General features: G+C 33.4%; 1 protein-coding gene across 4 annotated transcripts in view; it reads left to right on the forward strand.

The window, feature by feature from the left end:
• The first annotated feature begins 4837 nt into the window (after nt 1-4837).
• LOC131853675 (tensin-1) overlaps nt 4838-16632 on the forward strand; it is a 108362-nt gene continuing 96567 nt past the window's right edge. For 2 of the 4 annotated variants that reach the window (XM_059204663.1, XM_059204665.1), the window contains exon 1: nt 6157-6265. In XM_059204663.1, coding sequence (XP_059060646.1) covers nt 6185-6265 — 81 coding nt within the window. In that variant the 5' untranslated portion in view covers nt 6157-6184. Of the gene's footprint in view, nt 4938-6156; nt 6266-16632 lie in introns of those variants that run through there. The other 2 variants (XM_059204664.1, XM_059204666.1) reach the window with 2 other exon arrangements.

Raw genomic sequence — 16632 nt, forward strand, 5'->3', positions numbered from 1 at the left:
ATATGCCGAAATACCGTTATATTTCAGAGAGAGCCTCGGAGAGGGTTTTGATATTGGAGGGATCTGTAACAATCCCTTCAGTTTGAGTGACCTGTCCCCTCTGCACATGGAGGACAGCGCACTTGTCTATTCCGAGTGCCATCCTAAAACAGCTGGTATAATCGTTTACAATATTTAACAGCTCCGTCAGGCGTTCGACGCTCGGAGCTAGTAGTTTCAAGTCATCCATGTACAGAAGGTGAGACACTCGTGTACCTCCTCTCCGATACTTAAATCCAGTCCCCGAATTCTCCAGTAAATTACTGAGAGGATTCAGGGACAGGAAAAACCAAAGTGGACTCAAACAATCGCCCTGGAATATTCCCTTCTTAATCTCAATAACCGCTGACCGGAGCGGTATCCGTCAATCGCTCACCCTGGATAGTCAGGATCGTCGTCCATTGCCCCATGCATATCTCCAGGAACACCCGAACCGTATCGTCGATCTTGTACAGCTCGAGTATCCTCCGGAGCCAGGAGTGGGGCACGGAATCGAACGCTTTTTTTTAGTCAATCCAAGCGGCGGAGAAATTCCGACGGTTCCGCTTAACCACTTGGCCAGCGACAGCATCAATGAGGAGAAGCTCCTTCGATCCGCGGCTACCGCTCCTGCTGAGTTCTAGATAGGATCTTGTTTTCGTAGATATGACGAGAGATCTTAGCGCTCAGAACGGATCTTAACGTCTTATATATTGTCGTAAGAAGTGTTATGGGGCGATATTTATATGGATCCGCGGTATCATCCGTCTTAGGAGCTAAATGAGTGATCCCGGTTGTTTATTATTATTATTATTGTATTCTTATTTATATATTTAGAGTGTGTAAGTCTTTTTTTTAAAGTATACATTAGAATATTGTTATCTATTACAAAAACTCAAGCACTATCATTGCCCGCTAACTACCACCTCTGTCACAGCGTTAGGTTGGCTGGAAGAGATCTCTTGCAGAGATAAGCCTGCCCTTGCCCATATTTTTGTATAACTGTCTTTGTTTATTAATGTAATAAGTGCAATAAAGTATATATATATATTATATATTGTACATAGAAAACTCCCAGAACAATAGAAACAATCATACTCATGAATACATATGTTAGTACCGTGCAAGAGATCGAACCCGCTACCAACGAAGTTGTCAATGAGTAATAAAGCAATAATTGTAATCTATTTAGTTACGTAAAAAAGGTGAATCCGTATGAGCAAGCGAAGTATAGAAAAGTTCCTTTTAGAATGTTTTTTTATCTTTGATTCATAAATGTTTATTTTATAGGGATAAATGTTAAACTAAACTGTACTGATCTATAGCTAACAATATTTGTAAAGATACTGAACCCTTATTCGTTGGTTCTGTGTTTTGAAGAATTTCAAAGTACACAAGAACAATCTCAAAGTATCACAATTACTTGAAGTGGGTATAGAGTAAACAAGACATATATAAATAAAAACTTATTTAAAATCATACCTAATTGCAGCAATTCAAAAAAACAATGTTTTGCATATCGCTTATTAAGTGTTATTATATTTGGTAGGGGTGGACTAATAGAAATATTAGATAATTGAATCACTAACCTACCTAGTTGAAATTTGCTTGGTTTGTAAAACTCTGGCCTTAATGCTAATTGTTTTAATTTTAAAGTTGGATGTTTTTCGTTTATCGTGATGCTAATTTCAGTTAACAGTTCCTAGGTTATAGTACATACGTACCAGTATCTATAGTAACCACATAAGTGCGTTGATGCATCATCGTTCATTCGATTGCTATGTTTGGCTGTAGAGAGGTGCTTCATTCAGCTTTCAAGGGAAGTTAGATAGAAAAGTGATAGAATAATTACGTAAAGAAAGTGTTTGTTAAGTAATGCCTATATATTTACGAGATAAATTGCCGCAATTAATTCAAGATTATGAAAACGTATGGTTACTGGCAATTATTTTAATAAGTACGTGTTTTCTTTGTAATCTACTACGATTTAGAGTAACAATGCTATTTAGATGGTGGTCAAAAATTTTTGGTATCAGTGATCCCAGAACTGACAACGAAACAAATTCTGCATTGGCCTTGACTGAGGTTAGTACCTATTTATATTATTTACAAATATAACAAAATAATAATACTTGAACGATCTGTGGTAAAAGAGGGTACATAAAAACTATTTTTCGGAAAAAAAAGAGTGTCAAACATCAGGTAGCAAATGGTAAATTTCTAACGAGGTTGTAGTCAATAAATATATTTATAGAACATATAGGTACAAGACTACAAAAACACATTGCAATTGTAGATACCTAATGTAATATATTACCTGATATGAAACTGCCTCTTGTAGAGATTCATTTTAAAGAAGTAGGTGTTATAAAGTACTTCATAAATTGATATAAATAAATTATATATTTACTTTTCATAATCTAAAGTCGTATCCATCAGGCGGGACTTGCCCCCTAACATTCTATGAAGCTGTAAAGGCCACCTGAGGCCAACAGGTTAGAGTAGTCTGAAAAATGTATTCTTCATCATTTTTAGCGCGCCCTGCCGATAAACTGATTTTTTTTCAATCATTTTATTAATATAGGTACTACGTTCCTATCATGCACAGCTAAAACCACCGAGAAGAAAATGTTAATATTTTTATTATACATAGGTGCTTTTTTAATGTAATCTGTTATAGAAAGATTTCTTCAAATTATAAAAGCACCTAGTAACAGAAAAATAAATATTCAGAAAATTACAATTCAACGCACCTACCAATAGCTCTACCCCGATTAATGACAGGCGAATTAAGGCACAGGACAATTACCAATGGTTTTATAAGAGTTGGTACCGTCTTTATGACCGAATTTATTTAATAACAATAAATTGCAGTTTCACATAAAAATTGTTTTCATTTAATAGAGACAGGTTTGTATATGCAGTCAAAACCGCCAAAATGAAATTTGCTAGTAAAATATGTTGTATTAAAAAAAATTTTTACACATTTCTTCAGAAATTATTTTTTTCACAGATATGCAAGCATTAAGGAACCTTAATTTATAAACATCGTTTCCTTTTTAATTTTTTTTGTGGAAAAAAGTACAAAATTAATTTCAGTCCTCAGATTGACTCATTTTGTGAGACTGAAATGTATGAATGTACCCATGTACTGAATTAACTGAATAGTTTGTACTATCGGATGTAGGTATAAAGCTATAGTTGATTTGTCCTAATTAACTATTCACCGCCGATAGAGTAAATTAATTGATGAGGTCAGTTAAAATTGCATGAAATTGCCCTAAATTTGCTGGAACTGAGTGATAGATGTAAGAGTTTGAAAATATTTGAATACGTTATTACCGACACGATGTAATTAATATCAGGATGAAGGTATAGCCACAGTGATGGAAACGTGATAGTGAATAATTAACTCTATCATAATTTCTAATGCGAAAGGCAAATATTCTAGTTTGCGGAATTATGGGAACGATAAAAACAAAAGTACGCAAAATGCTGCTTCATAGCTGCTATGGGAATGATAGAAGCAAAAGTACGTAAAATATATTTCGAAGCAGTACAAGTCAAGCAGTACCTAATGCGCTATGCAGCTTTGCAGCTGCATAGCGCATTAGGTACAGTACACCTATTTGAACGAAATGAAGGTAAAACGTATTCTTGTGGATTGAGTTAATACCTTATAGGAGAGTTGTCTCTTCATCTTAGGTTGTACACAGATGTCGAATCGTTTAATATAACAATGAATTGTCAGTTATCATTCTAATCGGGTCAGTTTCCAGTCCCTGTTGCTGCTTACGATGCAGTTTTATATATGTATTTCCTATCTGTTGCTATTGCCAGATATTTGTGAATTCCTGTTTATGTAATAGGTACCATGGCAGAGTGTTGGTTAAAATATTTCATTTATGTATTTATTTGGATTCGGCACATTCACACAGATTTTCTCTCTTGTATGTATAAATTGTAATAACTTAGTGTATTTTGTAAATCAATATTTGTGTAAGGAAGAATTGTAATCTTCAAACACCGAGGGACAATTGCCTTGTTTGAGAATTACATTATTGGCACAAATTTTGCTTATGTTCTTATGTTTTGTTTTATAGAATAGATAGGGATGTTATCGGCAAATATAGTAGTCGTGATGAAATCTGAAGAAAAATCTCTAGTAAATCGTCTCTGAAGAAAATACTAGCGGAGTCCAGGATATGAAATAAAATTCTTTCAATTTAACATTGTTGTAGACAAATAAGTTTTAGGGGTAAATGTACCACTTCATATTATTCTAACAAGGCGCTAATAGGATGGAACTTGTGTTATTACGTAATAGTGAGTCTAAGGTACTTTTGTAAGTTTTCTAAAACTCTATAGAAAATCAATTTCAAAATGAGACTGTTTCATTGTTATGAATTGGAAGATTTTTTACAGTTCTTAGTGGTCCGTATTCTTGACGGGGGGCGGGCGTGCGCACGACTGTCGGCGGGAGCTTAGGTCGGGAGTGTTTGGGATGGTGTAATATGGCCTGGAGAGTCCGGATAGCCGATTGTCGTCTAGTCCCGACACGCGCGGTCGACGGTACGCACGCATGCGTACCTTTTTTTTATCCTGTTGCACGGGTATTGTACGCTCGTATCATACGAAACGTTAGTTAGAAACATGGGAATACGTAACCTTTGGTCCCTAAATTGTAAATAGCTTTAAGACTTTTTACTGTACTGCAGTATGCTCTATATACTAACGTAGAATTCTACATCTGTGTTTAGTGCTACAATAATTGTAACATAGAAGTAAAGGGTCAATAGTGCAAAGACTGATTATAAAAGGATCATAATAACTTTGAAAATATGCCTTGGAGTTGCCCATGGTCGCGGGACCGGCAGCAGCCGCCTGTGGTTAGCGCACCTCTGCCTTCTATATTGCAGGTTTGTTTATAAAACTTTACCGAAGTCGTTGTGTCGTAGCTATGGCAATAAAATCTGGATCTCTACAAAATTTTCATTGAACTATAAATACTATTAATTAATTAATTATTAAAGCAGTATTGTTTAATTATATTCTAGGAATTTAAAATGACAATAGGTTCTTTGTAGAATATACTTGTTTAGTGTTTTATAATTCGTCGTAGTTTCTCAGTTTTGTACTGCTCTACATTTTACGATCAAAATTTTAAGATAGTAATAGTCAATGAACCCATTATAAAATTCATATGGGGCTGGTTCCAACTCCACCAATTTGAGAGCTATAGCGGGACAATCGTTATAAGATAATGCTGGTAGCCGCACATAATCCCTGAGATTTGTTTTAATGGATTTAAAGTGTTGTATACATGTTTATGTCATGTCCATAAAATGCCTTGATATTAATGCATGACGAGCGACTTAAGTTGTGATAAGTGGTATAACGGGTGACATATCAACCTAATACCGAAGAGTATTGAAAGTTAACTAATATATTCCTATATAACGTATTTAAGAAGAGGTTTCTTGTATTTCATAGTTAACATTTTGCTAACATTAAAAGTACAACCAGAACTGTTATAATCTTGTATTATTTGAATAAGTTTGACCACTTTCAAAATGTTATAAAAAAAGGATATTCAATGAACAGTCAACTTGCAAAAATTTACCTGACTGTTACCTTTACCTTTAAACGTTTAGTTTTATGAAGTAATTGCAATTGCTTGTTTTTGTGACATTTTTAATCGGCTTTAAAAGTTATGTACCATTAAGCTATTTCAATAACATTAAAAAGTTGTTGATTCAAAATACTTGATAATATAGGTATAGATATTACTATATTAAACAATCAAGTGATTTGTAGATAGATACCCTATTAGTGGTTTAAAGTAATAGTGGATGATGATGAAACTGGGATCAGCTGGATGCGCGGTTAACATTACAAGATACTTTTCTACTTTAGTCTTGCTTTGTCTGTGCAGCCGGCCGGCCGCTTGTGCTATATATACATTTATAGTTTTTATACCCATAACATTCGTGATATGTACAGTAGTATACACAACATTCAATTTGTAAAATATTAAATGATTCTATTTTTATGATAAATTGGGATTAAATAAAAATTGTAAGACAAATTGCAAAGTGTTGTGCGCTTAGTTAAATATAAAGACATTTAAGATAATGATAACATTAAGTTGAAACATGCGCCAAAGATGCCTTGGAACTGCTTGTGGGGTTATGAAGCTCCACCACCAACGTGCCGTGTCAGTGGACCGCTGCACTTGATATTTCAAGTATGTTATTGTTTTTATTTATTTTGTATGTATTATTTTAACATAACCACAACTTTATACTATGGAATGTTCAATTCAATTCTATGGAATTCTAATAACATTTTAATATTTTATGCTTTTTACACAACAACATTTTTATTTCATTAGGCGTAGTAGGTGGCTGTAAAAAATGAAACTGTAAGATGTAAGAAATTTTATATATTAGTTAATAATTATTCTTAACATTTTAACTATTCCAACCCATAAGTTTCATTTCTATAGAGATATAGATTTTTTTAAATTATAATGGGCCCTGGAGATGACGAGTAGTAAAATTATATCATATCACAAAATGAACTTTTTCTCTTCATGTCACGTAAATTAAAAGCCATTGAATTGATTTTGTAGAAACTACGAATACCTGATCCACAATTTCGGCTATTTCTGGAAACTTCTAACGTTTATCGATAGGTGTATAGATGTAACAAAGCTATGTAAAATGGCTCAAACTGTTAATTTGGATTAGGTACATATATACGTATAAATAATTAAATGTTGGTCGATAACAATAAAGAGCATTCTAGTATAATAAAATTATTCTTAGCTGTATAATTGCTCATTAATTAATCGATAATCACCTACATACAATCATTCAATCTACTTATTATACAACAATAGAAAAATCTTGTACGTTACCTAACATCTATCTTCTAATTAACCTATTCGAAAAAGTAGTTTTCGGTATGTCCATTAGGAGCTTATTTACCTGATTTAGATTTACACCTTGCTTATCTCATGAGACATGGATTAAGGATTAAGGATATATATATACACACTGCAAATATTGCACTTGTTTTACTGAGCCCACATTACACATACTTGTAAAAGTACTTCAGTACTGTGTGTTCGAATTTCAAGTAAGAAAGTTCAGTGAGGCATAGGATATGTCGGCTTCTATCAGAATCAGAAGGAATATTATACCCTTTCCCACGCATTCATAGTTAATGAGTACAATTAGATATAATTGGTGCAGTGGTGCCGCATGGCCACCCAGATGTGATTTTGTATAGAGATCATTACTGATTCTATTTCATTTCTATCTTCATGTCACCTCGAATAGTGACGTATTCACTGACGATAGATTTTTTGTAACCCGTCTAACTTGGAAATGTGGAAGTCCATAGTACTTATTGATAAAATTACAAAGTAGATATGAATCATGTAATAAGATTATGGATGGATGAAGTTTGGATGAAGGTATAGGGAGAGAGACTCACACTAATCTAAGTAATATTGTATATTTATTTATATTATTCAGTATATATTGTGATCAAATAGTTAGTGCACACTTTGATGGTGGAGTCACGTGTCTTCGAAAACAGAGTGTATCATGAGACGATGAAAATTGAAAAGACTCTACCTTCTCTAACATACGGTTACCTCTGATTACCTCGTAAGGAACTTAGCGTAAAGATAATATAATAAGGGCTAAAACGTGGTAGTAAATCATTATCATTATTACCATAATTACCTAGCAACATCTTATGATTGGTCCGTGTTGGTGTATAGTCAATACCCTATAGAGTAATAGCGGCCTAATATCTACATTAGCCTGTTATTATCACGTTGATTAGGCAGTTTGCTAAAGGATTCTTACTTCGTCATTAGATGTCTAAAAATTATAATCTCTATCATAACAGATAAAAAATAATAGGTTTGCCTTGCCACATACACTATATGTAGTATATTTTTTATAGTCCTAATTATGCCTTACCAAAACATATAACACCACACAGCATTCTTATATGTATGTATATCTACAAAAGCGTCAGCTTGTTAGCTACCCACAAAAGTATAGACAAATATTGGTGTAACGTAGATTGCTTATTAAATATTGTGCAAGTTGTAAATGCTAGGTGTCTTATGTTATTTCGTTATCAATAAATGACTAGAGTAATATGAAAATATTTATGTAATATAATTAGGTATTACAATCTTATTTTCATAGACTCAATGCTATGTTTTCGCGTTTATTTTTCAACTCACAGTGAAGAAATACTTATATATATATTTAGCAATTTACGTTTCCCTTTATTTTATGGGCTATAACAATATGCTGTACAGAGAGGGGGAAGAGAATTGTTAGAAAGGTGGATTGCTGACCCTATTCCTAGCAATGTATCAGATCAGGTTGTCCTCCACGCTGTTGGATTCCCTTGGAAACCACCGTGATAAATTTCTGGTGAATTTACAACGATGGTATAACTGACCTCATGTTCATACCATCATTCTCCACTGGTGCCCCGCCAGCGTAAACCGTTAGTGTAGGCGGATGAACCATACCATTAAAATGCATTAAAAAAATACGTTATAAGAAAAATATTTATTAGATACACTATAACCGAGAAATCCATCCTAGTATCTGGTACTAGGACGTTTCCGAAGTATTCGTGACCTTACAAGTCGCCACTTGGAACCGCACCTTAGACCGCGTGATAGTATCGGGTGCATGGTATGCACGCAGCAGACCCGCACATACTCATGATCAGCGGTTTATCATCAGTAACGATATATTTTTCGATAATATTTCTTTTTAAATAAAAGTCATAAAGTTCATGTTTCTCCGTCTTACTGTTCTTACCATATTCAGCCCCCTAACAGTTTTTTTAAAAAAGGGAATTAAGACAGTGAAATTAACGGATACGGAGATACGAGAAGTCCCCGTAGTGTTGTAAGTACCAGTAAATGGCAACCGTTGTGTATAGTTACAATTACTTTTTTTAAGAATGGTAATGGAATCGATTCATCCTCCTGCAGTAACGGTTTACACTATTGTGGCGACAGTGGAGGATGATGAGATGAACATGAGGTCAGGTCAGTTAGCCTATCCTAACAACTTCACCAGGAATTTATCACGATGGTTTCCAGGGTGAACAGCGTGGAGGTCAACCTGTCATGGCACATTGCTAGCAATGGGGACATATGTCCACATTACTAACAATCCTCTTCCCTCCATTAACAAGTACTTGTAAGAATATATACAACGGTTGCCATTTCTTGTCAACTTATAAGGTAAGCATTCAGTTTCTTTGCTATTCCAATTAGGATTAATGTTTGTCTGTATGTGCTATATCGAATACTAAAACGTAACAAGTTTTTTTCTTGTTATTTAATATTTAATAATAACAATAAAAAAACTTGTTACACATTATTTTAAATGAAATGGCTATAAATAAATTTACTTAGTAATTATATTATGTGTCATATTCTCGAAAGACATCATTTATAATTATTATCTATTACGTAAGACACTTATGTACTTAAGTTTATTGAGTAACAATTATTTATAAAATTCATTTTGGGTATAAATATGAATTTACTGAACAGTATAATATTATATTATATACTAGTTTTAGTGTATATTATTAGTTATTTATAAATTCAAGTTCAGACAGTAAATTAATTAAGCGTAATTATTCCTAATGAGTAATTGTGTATAAATAATTAATTATTTAATAGTATTTCATTCACATTAGTACTTCTAAGACTGTAAATTTATTTAGTCGAAGCACTCAATTGAAATGATCCATAAAATAGTGAATTGAGCAATTGTAAGTACTAGGTATAGGCAACAATTCTGTTTTGTATGGACGGCATAGTGAGGTTACCTTGGCAAGGCAGTAGAGTTAACGGTAGAATGTTAATGTATTGTGGAGTTCATAGCGATGTCGCATGCGCTCGAGCACGCCCGGTACTAGCTTCCCGAATACTTGCGCAAGATCAAGTGCGCCACCGCCCACCACACCACGACCGGGCCTGTGCCCATTGACGCCTCTGCAAGTAGGTAAACATCATCACCTCAAGTTCATTGTCACTCACTTAAAAGAGATATTATGTTATCAAATATAGGGTAATACAAAAGTATGTTTCAAAAAAACTATACCTACCTACGTGTAATACTGGTAGACCATACAATAAATATTACGAACGAATAAACGAATTAACGAAAATGGCTAAATGGTTAATCTATATGCTGTCGAAATAGGAGAGAGAATATCAGCAAAATGTCTTTAAATCTTCTAAAAGATCTTGGCCTGTCTAGAACTGCAAGGGGTTCTATATTAGAGCGTGTACCTAAAGCAAGGCAATCTCCTACCAAATTTGGCTGAGTAGGGAGAGAAACACTAGCCGTGATGTGTGTTGTACATCGGCAAAGGGCCCCAGAAAAATACACTCGGGTCGCGTGTCCCAGGAACTGCCTTGAGTTTTTCTTTATACCATACGATGGACCCGGCATCCGCGCGGTGAATCCATGGAGAAAGCTAAGAAGTTTGTGTCTAGATAAGATTCCAATCATACATATAAATACAGGATACAAACGAAAATTGATCGCAATAAAGGGTACATTTATCTATTATTTTTGTATCATATAATAATAATAATAATATCTCAGGACAATTCACACAGCGCCATCATATACAAATATATTTTTTTTTTCGTAAATACATACATATTATATATATACTCATGAATATGTTTGTGCCGTGCTCGAACCCGCGACCATCGGACGTAAATATATATACCACTAGACCACCGAGGTCGTCGAATATATACTATAATATATATATATACTACTACTACTCGTCCCGGCTTCGCCTAGGTGTACATGTATTATACACATAAACCTTCCTCTTGAATCAATCTATCTATTTAAAAAAAACGTTTCAAAATCCGTTGCGTAGTTTTAAAGATTTAAACAGACAGGGACAGATAGCAACAGCGACTTTATTTTATTGTATGTAATGATGATATAATGTATGCGTATGTATTTATGTAACCTACATGCACAATGATTTGTAAATAATTGATTCAATACTGTGAATCCTCTTGTTAGCATCAAAAGAAAGGGCTCTTTGTAACTATTTATTCATACGTCTACTAGCTAGCCTTCGGTCTTAATATATAACTTAATTAGATGTGTGTATGCGCCTATCTGCGAACAACAAAACCATTCAACATAGTCGGCTCTTTTGATGTATCTATGAAACAGATGCAACTGGCTTTATTATTGAACTTTGTCGACATGATGGACCACCATTTATTTTCTTCACAATAATCTTTATTAATATTATCTTAATGTTGTTCACGAAATAGAGGAGTCCTATTACTATAATACATAGGTATTATATTTAACTGTACTATTTTATTCATTGCGAAAATTAAGATAAATGTAATTTTATATTATTGTTAAAATGTACTAAGAACTAAGTAATTGAAGAAAATGTCTACCCCCATGATTTTGGTAGAAATAGAAAAGAAAAAAGCTGCTGATAGATAGGTACCTACATATTCAAGTGACATACAAAGCTCTACTATCGTAGAGGTCGTCCCTGGGGTTGGATAAGTAAGTAGGTTACTTGATACCTTCATATTTCGGTCTACTGGAGAAACCATGTTATAGTACTCGCAATTAGATTTCGTATCTTCCGTATTATGCAATATTGTTATACAGTATAAAACGACAAATAATTAGGTACTATAGTAATGATTGATGGAGATCACGGTTGCTGGACATTGCCGAAAAAATGTTACGCATCGCTGCCTGCAATTCGATATTGTGCATTAGAGTTTACAAGTAGGTTAGTCAACTGTGAAGAACTTTAGAAAATTAATCTAGATTTAATAATTAGAGTAGTTAGGTATTAAAACGTCAATATACTATTCGGAGATGTGCTATGATAATTCTAGATGCATAGGTGGTATCGGGCTCTTCATTTTGAGATGACATTTCGCCTATCTTTGTGAGTTCTCCCAAATATACAACGGATTGTGTTCAAGGAAATTGTTTGACACAGTGCTTATAGCCATCTTCTACTACCTCAGTACTTACCATCAATAGAGAATTACTTCCTCCTCGTATCTTGTGAAACCTGAGTAGTCATGGATATTATGGTTTCACAGAAGTTTCTTCTCGTTCATACGTAGATCGCTGAATGGGTTACTTGTCGAGGTTTTTCTAGTGGTTACAGAAACTTTCAAGAATAGTAGGTATATTAAAGTTTCTTAAAAATCGGCATCGTGTAAGTGACACTGGTGTTTGCAGTGTCTATAGATACTTACGATAATACGTTTACCATTGGATGGCCTTATGTTCGTTTGTCATCACAAGTATAAAACAAAAGATGAGTACTATATAACATATTCAATGTAATAATGTAATGTTTTTTTTAAATAAACACTAAGACGCAATTAATATATAACAACAGTTATAATTGTGGTAACTCTCGAATTGAAATATGGAAATGTTGATAATTTAAATGTATCTAACGTGTAGGTATGTAACAGTGCGGTTTATAAAATTGAATAATATAACAATAATAACAAAATGTATTATAATATTGAATTAAAATATTTATAATACTCACTACGTACATTAATTTCAAAAATAGTCAGTGGTGTCTTTTATTCGTTTTTGTTTTGTGGACAAAATAGCTAAAATCAGACAAGTTAACTATAACTTGCCTGACATAGCTAAGCTTCCAAATTCATCGTGGCACAAGGTCTACCGTCGCGCCGTCTCTGCTGTGATACTCGTTTTGGGTGGTTATTTGAATATCAAATGCAATTCAGTAATAAATCAGGCTATCAAAATTGGCTTCTCATTACTTTTTTGTAATCTAACGTGATCAGACTTTATTGTCTGCGTCGTAATATCCGCGCCTATGTTGATGGTGTCAAGACAAATACAAAATTGATGTCATTATTTAGTAGTGTGCCTCTAATCCCTATTAGATGGCATACCTAGGTTCTCTAACTTTCATTCAGTACACCCATATATTCCCTTCTCAATTCGTTTGTTGTTTCTTATCGTGATTTCTTATTAATTTTAGGTGTAGTATAAAACTGAAGACACTGTAATTTGTTTTCATGTTGATCTAATTAAGAATCGATTTCAGACAAAGAAAATCTAAATTGATTAGTCTTCTACAATGTTATTGGACTAGGTATTTTCTATTGTGTTTATTTTGTATTCTGTGTCTTATCTAATTAGTCCATCTTAACTCTTAGCTTTATACTGGACAGTCAGAGAGAATTAAAACTTGTATATAGTTTTGACTACCGGTTATACCTCTGTTGATACCCGTTGCTTCATCTATTGCAACTACCTACTACTGTAATATTTCATGCAAGTTTGAATCATACAGTTAGTCTCTATGAAGTCAGTTTCTTTGTCTAAAGAATTTCAAATGACCTTCGACTAATTAGAGCATAGATTAGTCACTAGTTACCCATATGGATTTATATGATTTAATACTGTAAACAAATGATGCACATAAAATTTTAGTACTTTTAGTGAATAGGTACTTAAAGTCCTACTATATGTTTATGGCAAAGCAGCTATAGATTTTTTTAGTATACATACATAGATTATTAGTTACATTTAATTAGTGAATAATTCTACGGAACAAGCAATTAAAAGACATTCCTCATTTTCAATAAGCATATTGGTGATTGCACGCGGATGTTGCGTAACTATGAACCGGCGCAAAGCGTTTTGTTGAACGGAAACATGGTCTCGGCAGCGGGCATGCGGCGTGCTTCGGGGTCAGTTTACAGGTACCTCAGTACCTCTACCTGAGTAACGATGCTCTAATGAACGGCAGGAGCGGCCTCATTATACATAATGCGCAATACATTAGCGTCGGACATTTTAAACAGGTACCCAATAGAAAAGTCAATTAGCCGTTTAATACAATGACAATGTTTAATTTATATTCAAATCAAATTAATTTAAAATGAAATAAATTTATTTATGTGCTCTATTGTTATTAATTATTTATAATATTGTTAACAAATATGTAAACATGAAAATTTTACGTCAAGTTAATATACCTACAGCAAATAAAATATTCAATTCATTATGTGGGCGGGCCATCATAATGGAATTGCGGTTTTTAGAGACTGCAGTACCTACGTAACTTGATTTACTATTTAAGTTATTTTACAAGTGCCGCCGCCACTCTTCACATCTCATCATATTTCATCGTAACCCTGTTGCGTTTAAACTCGTCAAGCATCATACGTGTACACTAATAAGTCAGTATCGAAATGGTGTCTGGTGATAGAGCTGCATAAGAAACATTTCATTGTAAGTTATTGATATTGACGTGGAGCAAAAGATAATACCAATTTCAACATATGAAACTTGTTTCTTGAAAATTCTTCTCATATTTATAATTTACACAAACATAAGCCCAAACGCTAAAACAACTAGAAATTCTATTAATGCGTGTTCGACACGTTCTTGACCGGATAATTATGTGCATAATTTTTAATATCAATTAACTTACCAAAACGTCACTGTCTATAGTTTGCGCTCACTATTTTTTAAATGTATCTAAGATTTCGTTACTGAAATCCAAAACAAGTTGAAGTTTATTCAAAGCTTTGCAAAAAATATCGCGCTTCGCTAAACATGGTCGCCAGCTGGCGGATAAATAGCGTTGTTTCGACGCCCCATGTCTCGAAAGCACTTATTTCTGGCTTCTTCGTCCAAATTCAATTACACCCGATGAGTTTAATGGTCGATTATAATTGTAACAAATTCGCCGTCAAAACGCTTTCATACGTGTTTGAATGGCATCCTACCATGAATCAAACGTTTGAATATTACTAATAAAATAAATTTGATGCTCTCACTGGTAATAAACGGTGAAGTAAAAATAGTTCCTACCACCTGGTTGTTACATTCTATACTCAAGTCATAACTTAGTATAGTGTAAGGGAAAAAGATTTATGGGACTTTGAACCGAGCACAATGCGACCGCAAAAATAACCCTTGACATTTTTTTCTGTTGGATTAAATGTCCTCGTAATAATACTTATTTCGAGTGGTTTGGTTTTTTTTATTAGGAATGCTCATAAATATACAATGTGTATATATTTTTAACCCCTATAATATAAGGAAGCCATAAATTCATTAGACATTGGTAACAAAATACATTAATTCCGATCTAATTATATTTATCTATGAGAATGAGGCGAATTATAAATACAAAGCGTCATAATACTCGGACACATCCCAATATTTAAGAGTCATATAGTTTCTACACGATTGTATTTCAATTAATTGAAAATATATATATATATATATATATATTCTTATTAAATTTTAATATATGAATGAATAATAATAGAGTAATAATTATTATATAAATAAGGAAACTCTATCTGAAGGTTATATAATGTATGCAAATACGTCAATCAGCCATAAATGATTGCAAAACATTAGATTCAAATACACATTTGTATTTTTGAGTCATATATAGACTAGAAAAAAATTATTCTCGCTACCGTTTTTTACGGTATAGATATCATTATTAAAAATATTTAATACCGTAATAAATAACCTTGCGGTGAGATATGCTACGTAAAATATTGTACAGGTACAATATTTAAACAGATTTATTTGTTCAGCGCTTGGTAGTTATGATAGTAGATAATAATAATTTCACACGAATGCTTTTACAGTATATAAGAGTACAAGCACGTATTGGGTTTTTACACATAACACGACAGTTCAGTAGAGCGAGAAATTGTGGGTATCTATTTCTATAAACTTTATTCATGTGGTTTGGTGGTTAGAAATAAGGCGTAATAGTTCGGTTAATAAGTAAAATGTTTTATTTACCTCCTCGCTGCGCTCGAGTGGTGACCAATTATTTTGAATGCTCAAGTTAGAGTAAGTAGTGGGCAGACATTTTATAAATGATAATTCTCTGCACACATACAACGTGGGAGGTCCTCACAGATACATATCCACGTACAGAGTACATTAACTTGATTTATATTATTCCTAGAGAAATACGTTCTTTCTACTTAGTCATTTCAAAGAATGGATACACTATAATACATCAAATTAATTATTTAATACTATGTTAATGTAATAAAGAGAGAGAACGAGTTTTGCTACGAAGAACTAAATACCGGGATTAATGCTTAATCAAAACAAATAGCAAAAAGATATGGGAAATCTATTTGCTATTTGTTTTGATACATTATTCTAAAGTAACATAGACTGACTGTATTATGGTAATATATACAAAGTTAGTTATGAACACCCAGGCAAGCCGTAGCGTGTTACTGCTTACAATATAAACTATAAACACATACGATCCCATGGAATTCCTATTCCTTTTTAGAATTCGTGTTGCTATAGGCAGAATAAAATTTCATTCATGGTGTATTTTTTATAATCCTTCTCACTTGAATATTTGCACGTTTCACTTAAATTCTCGCGGAACGCCAATTTATGTATCTAAGTAACTACGAGTACGTCACTTTTGCCACTGACCTTCTCGAGTGCTAAATTTTATTGTCCGTTGTTA

The sequence above is a fragment of the Achroia grisella genome, unplaced genomic scaffold (genome assembly GCF_030625045.1).
Source record: "Achroia grisella isolate CSIRO2021 unplaced genomic scaffold, CSIRO_AGI_Agris_v1 utg903, whole genome shotgun sequence".
Taxonomy (NCBI): domain Eukaryota; kingdom Metazoa; phylum Arthropoda; class Insecta; order Lepidoptera; family Pyralidae; genus Achroia; species Achroia grisella.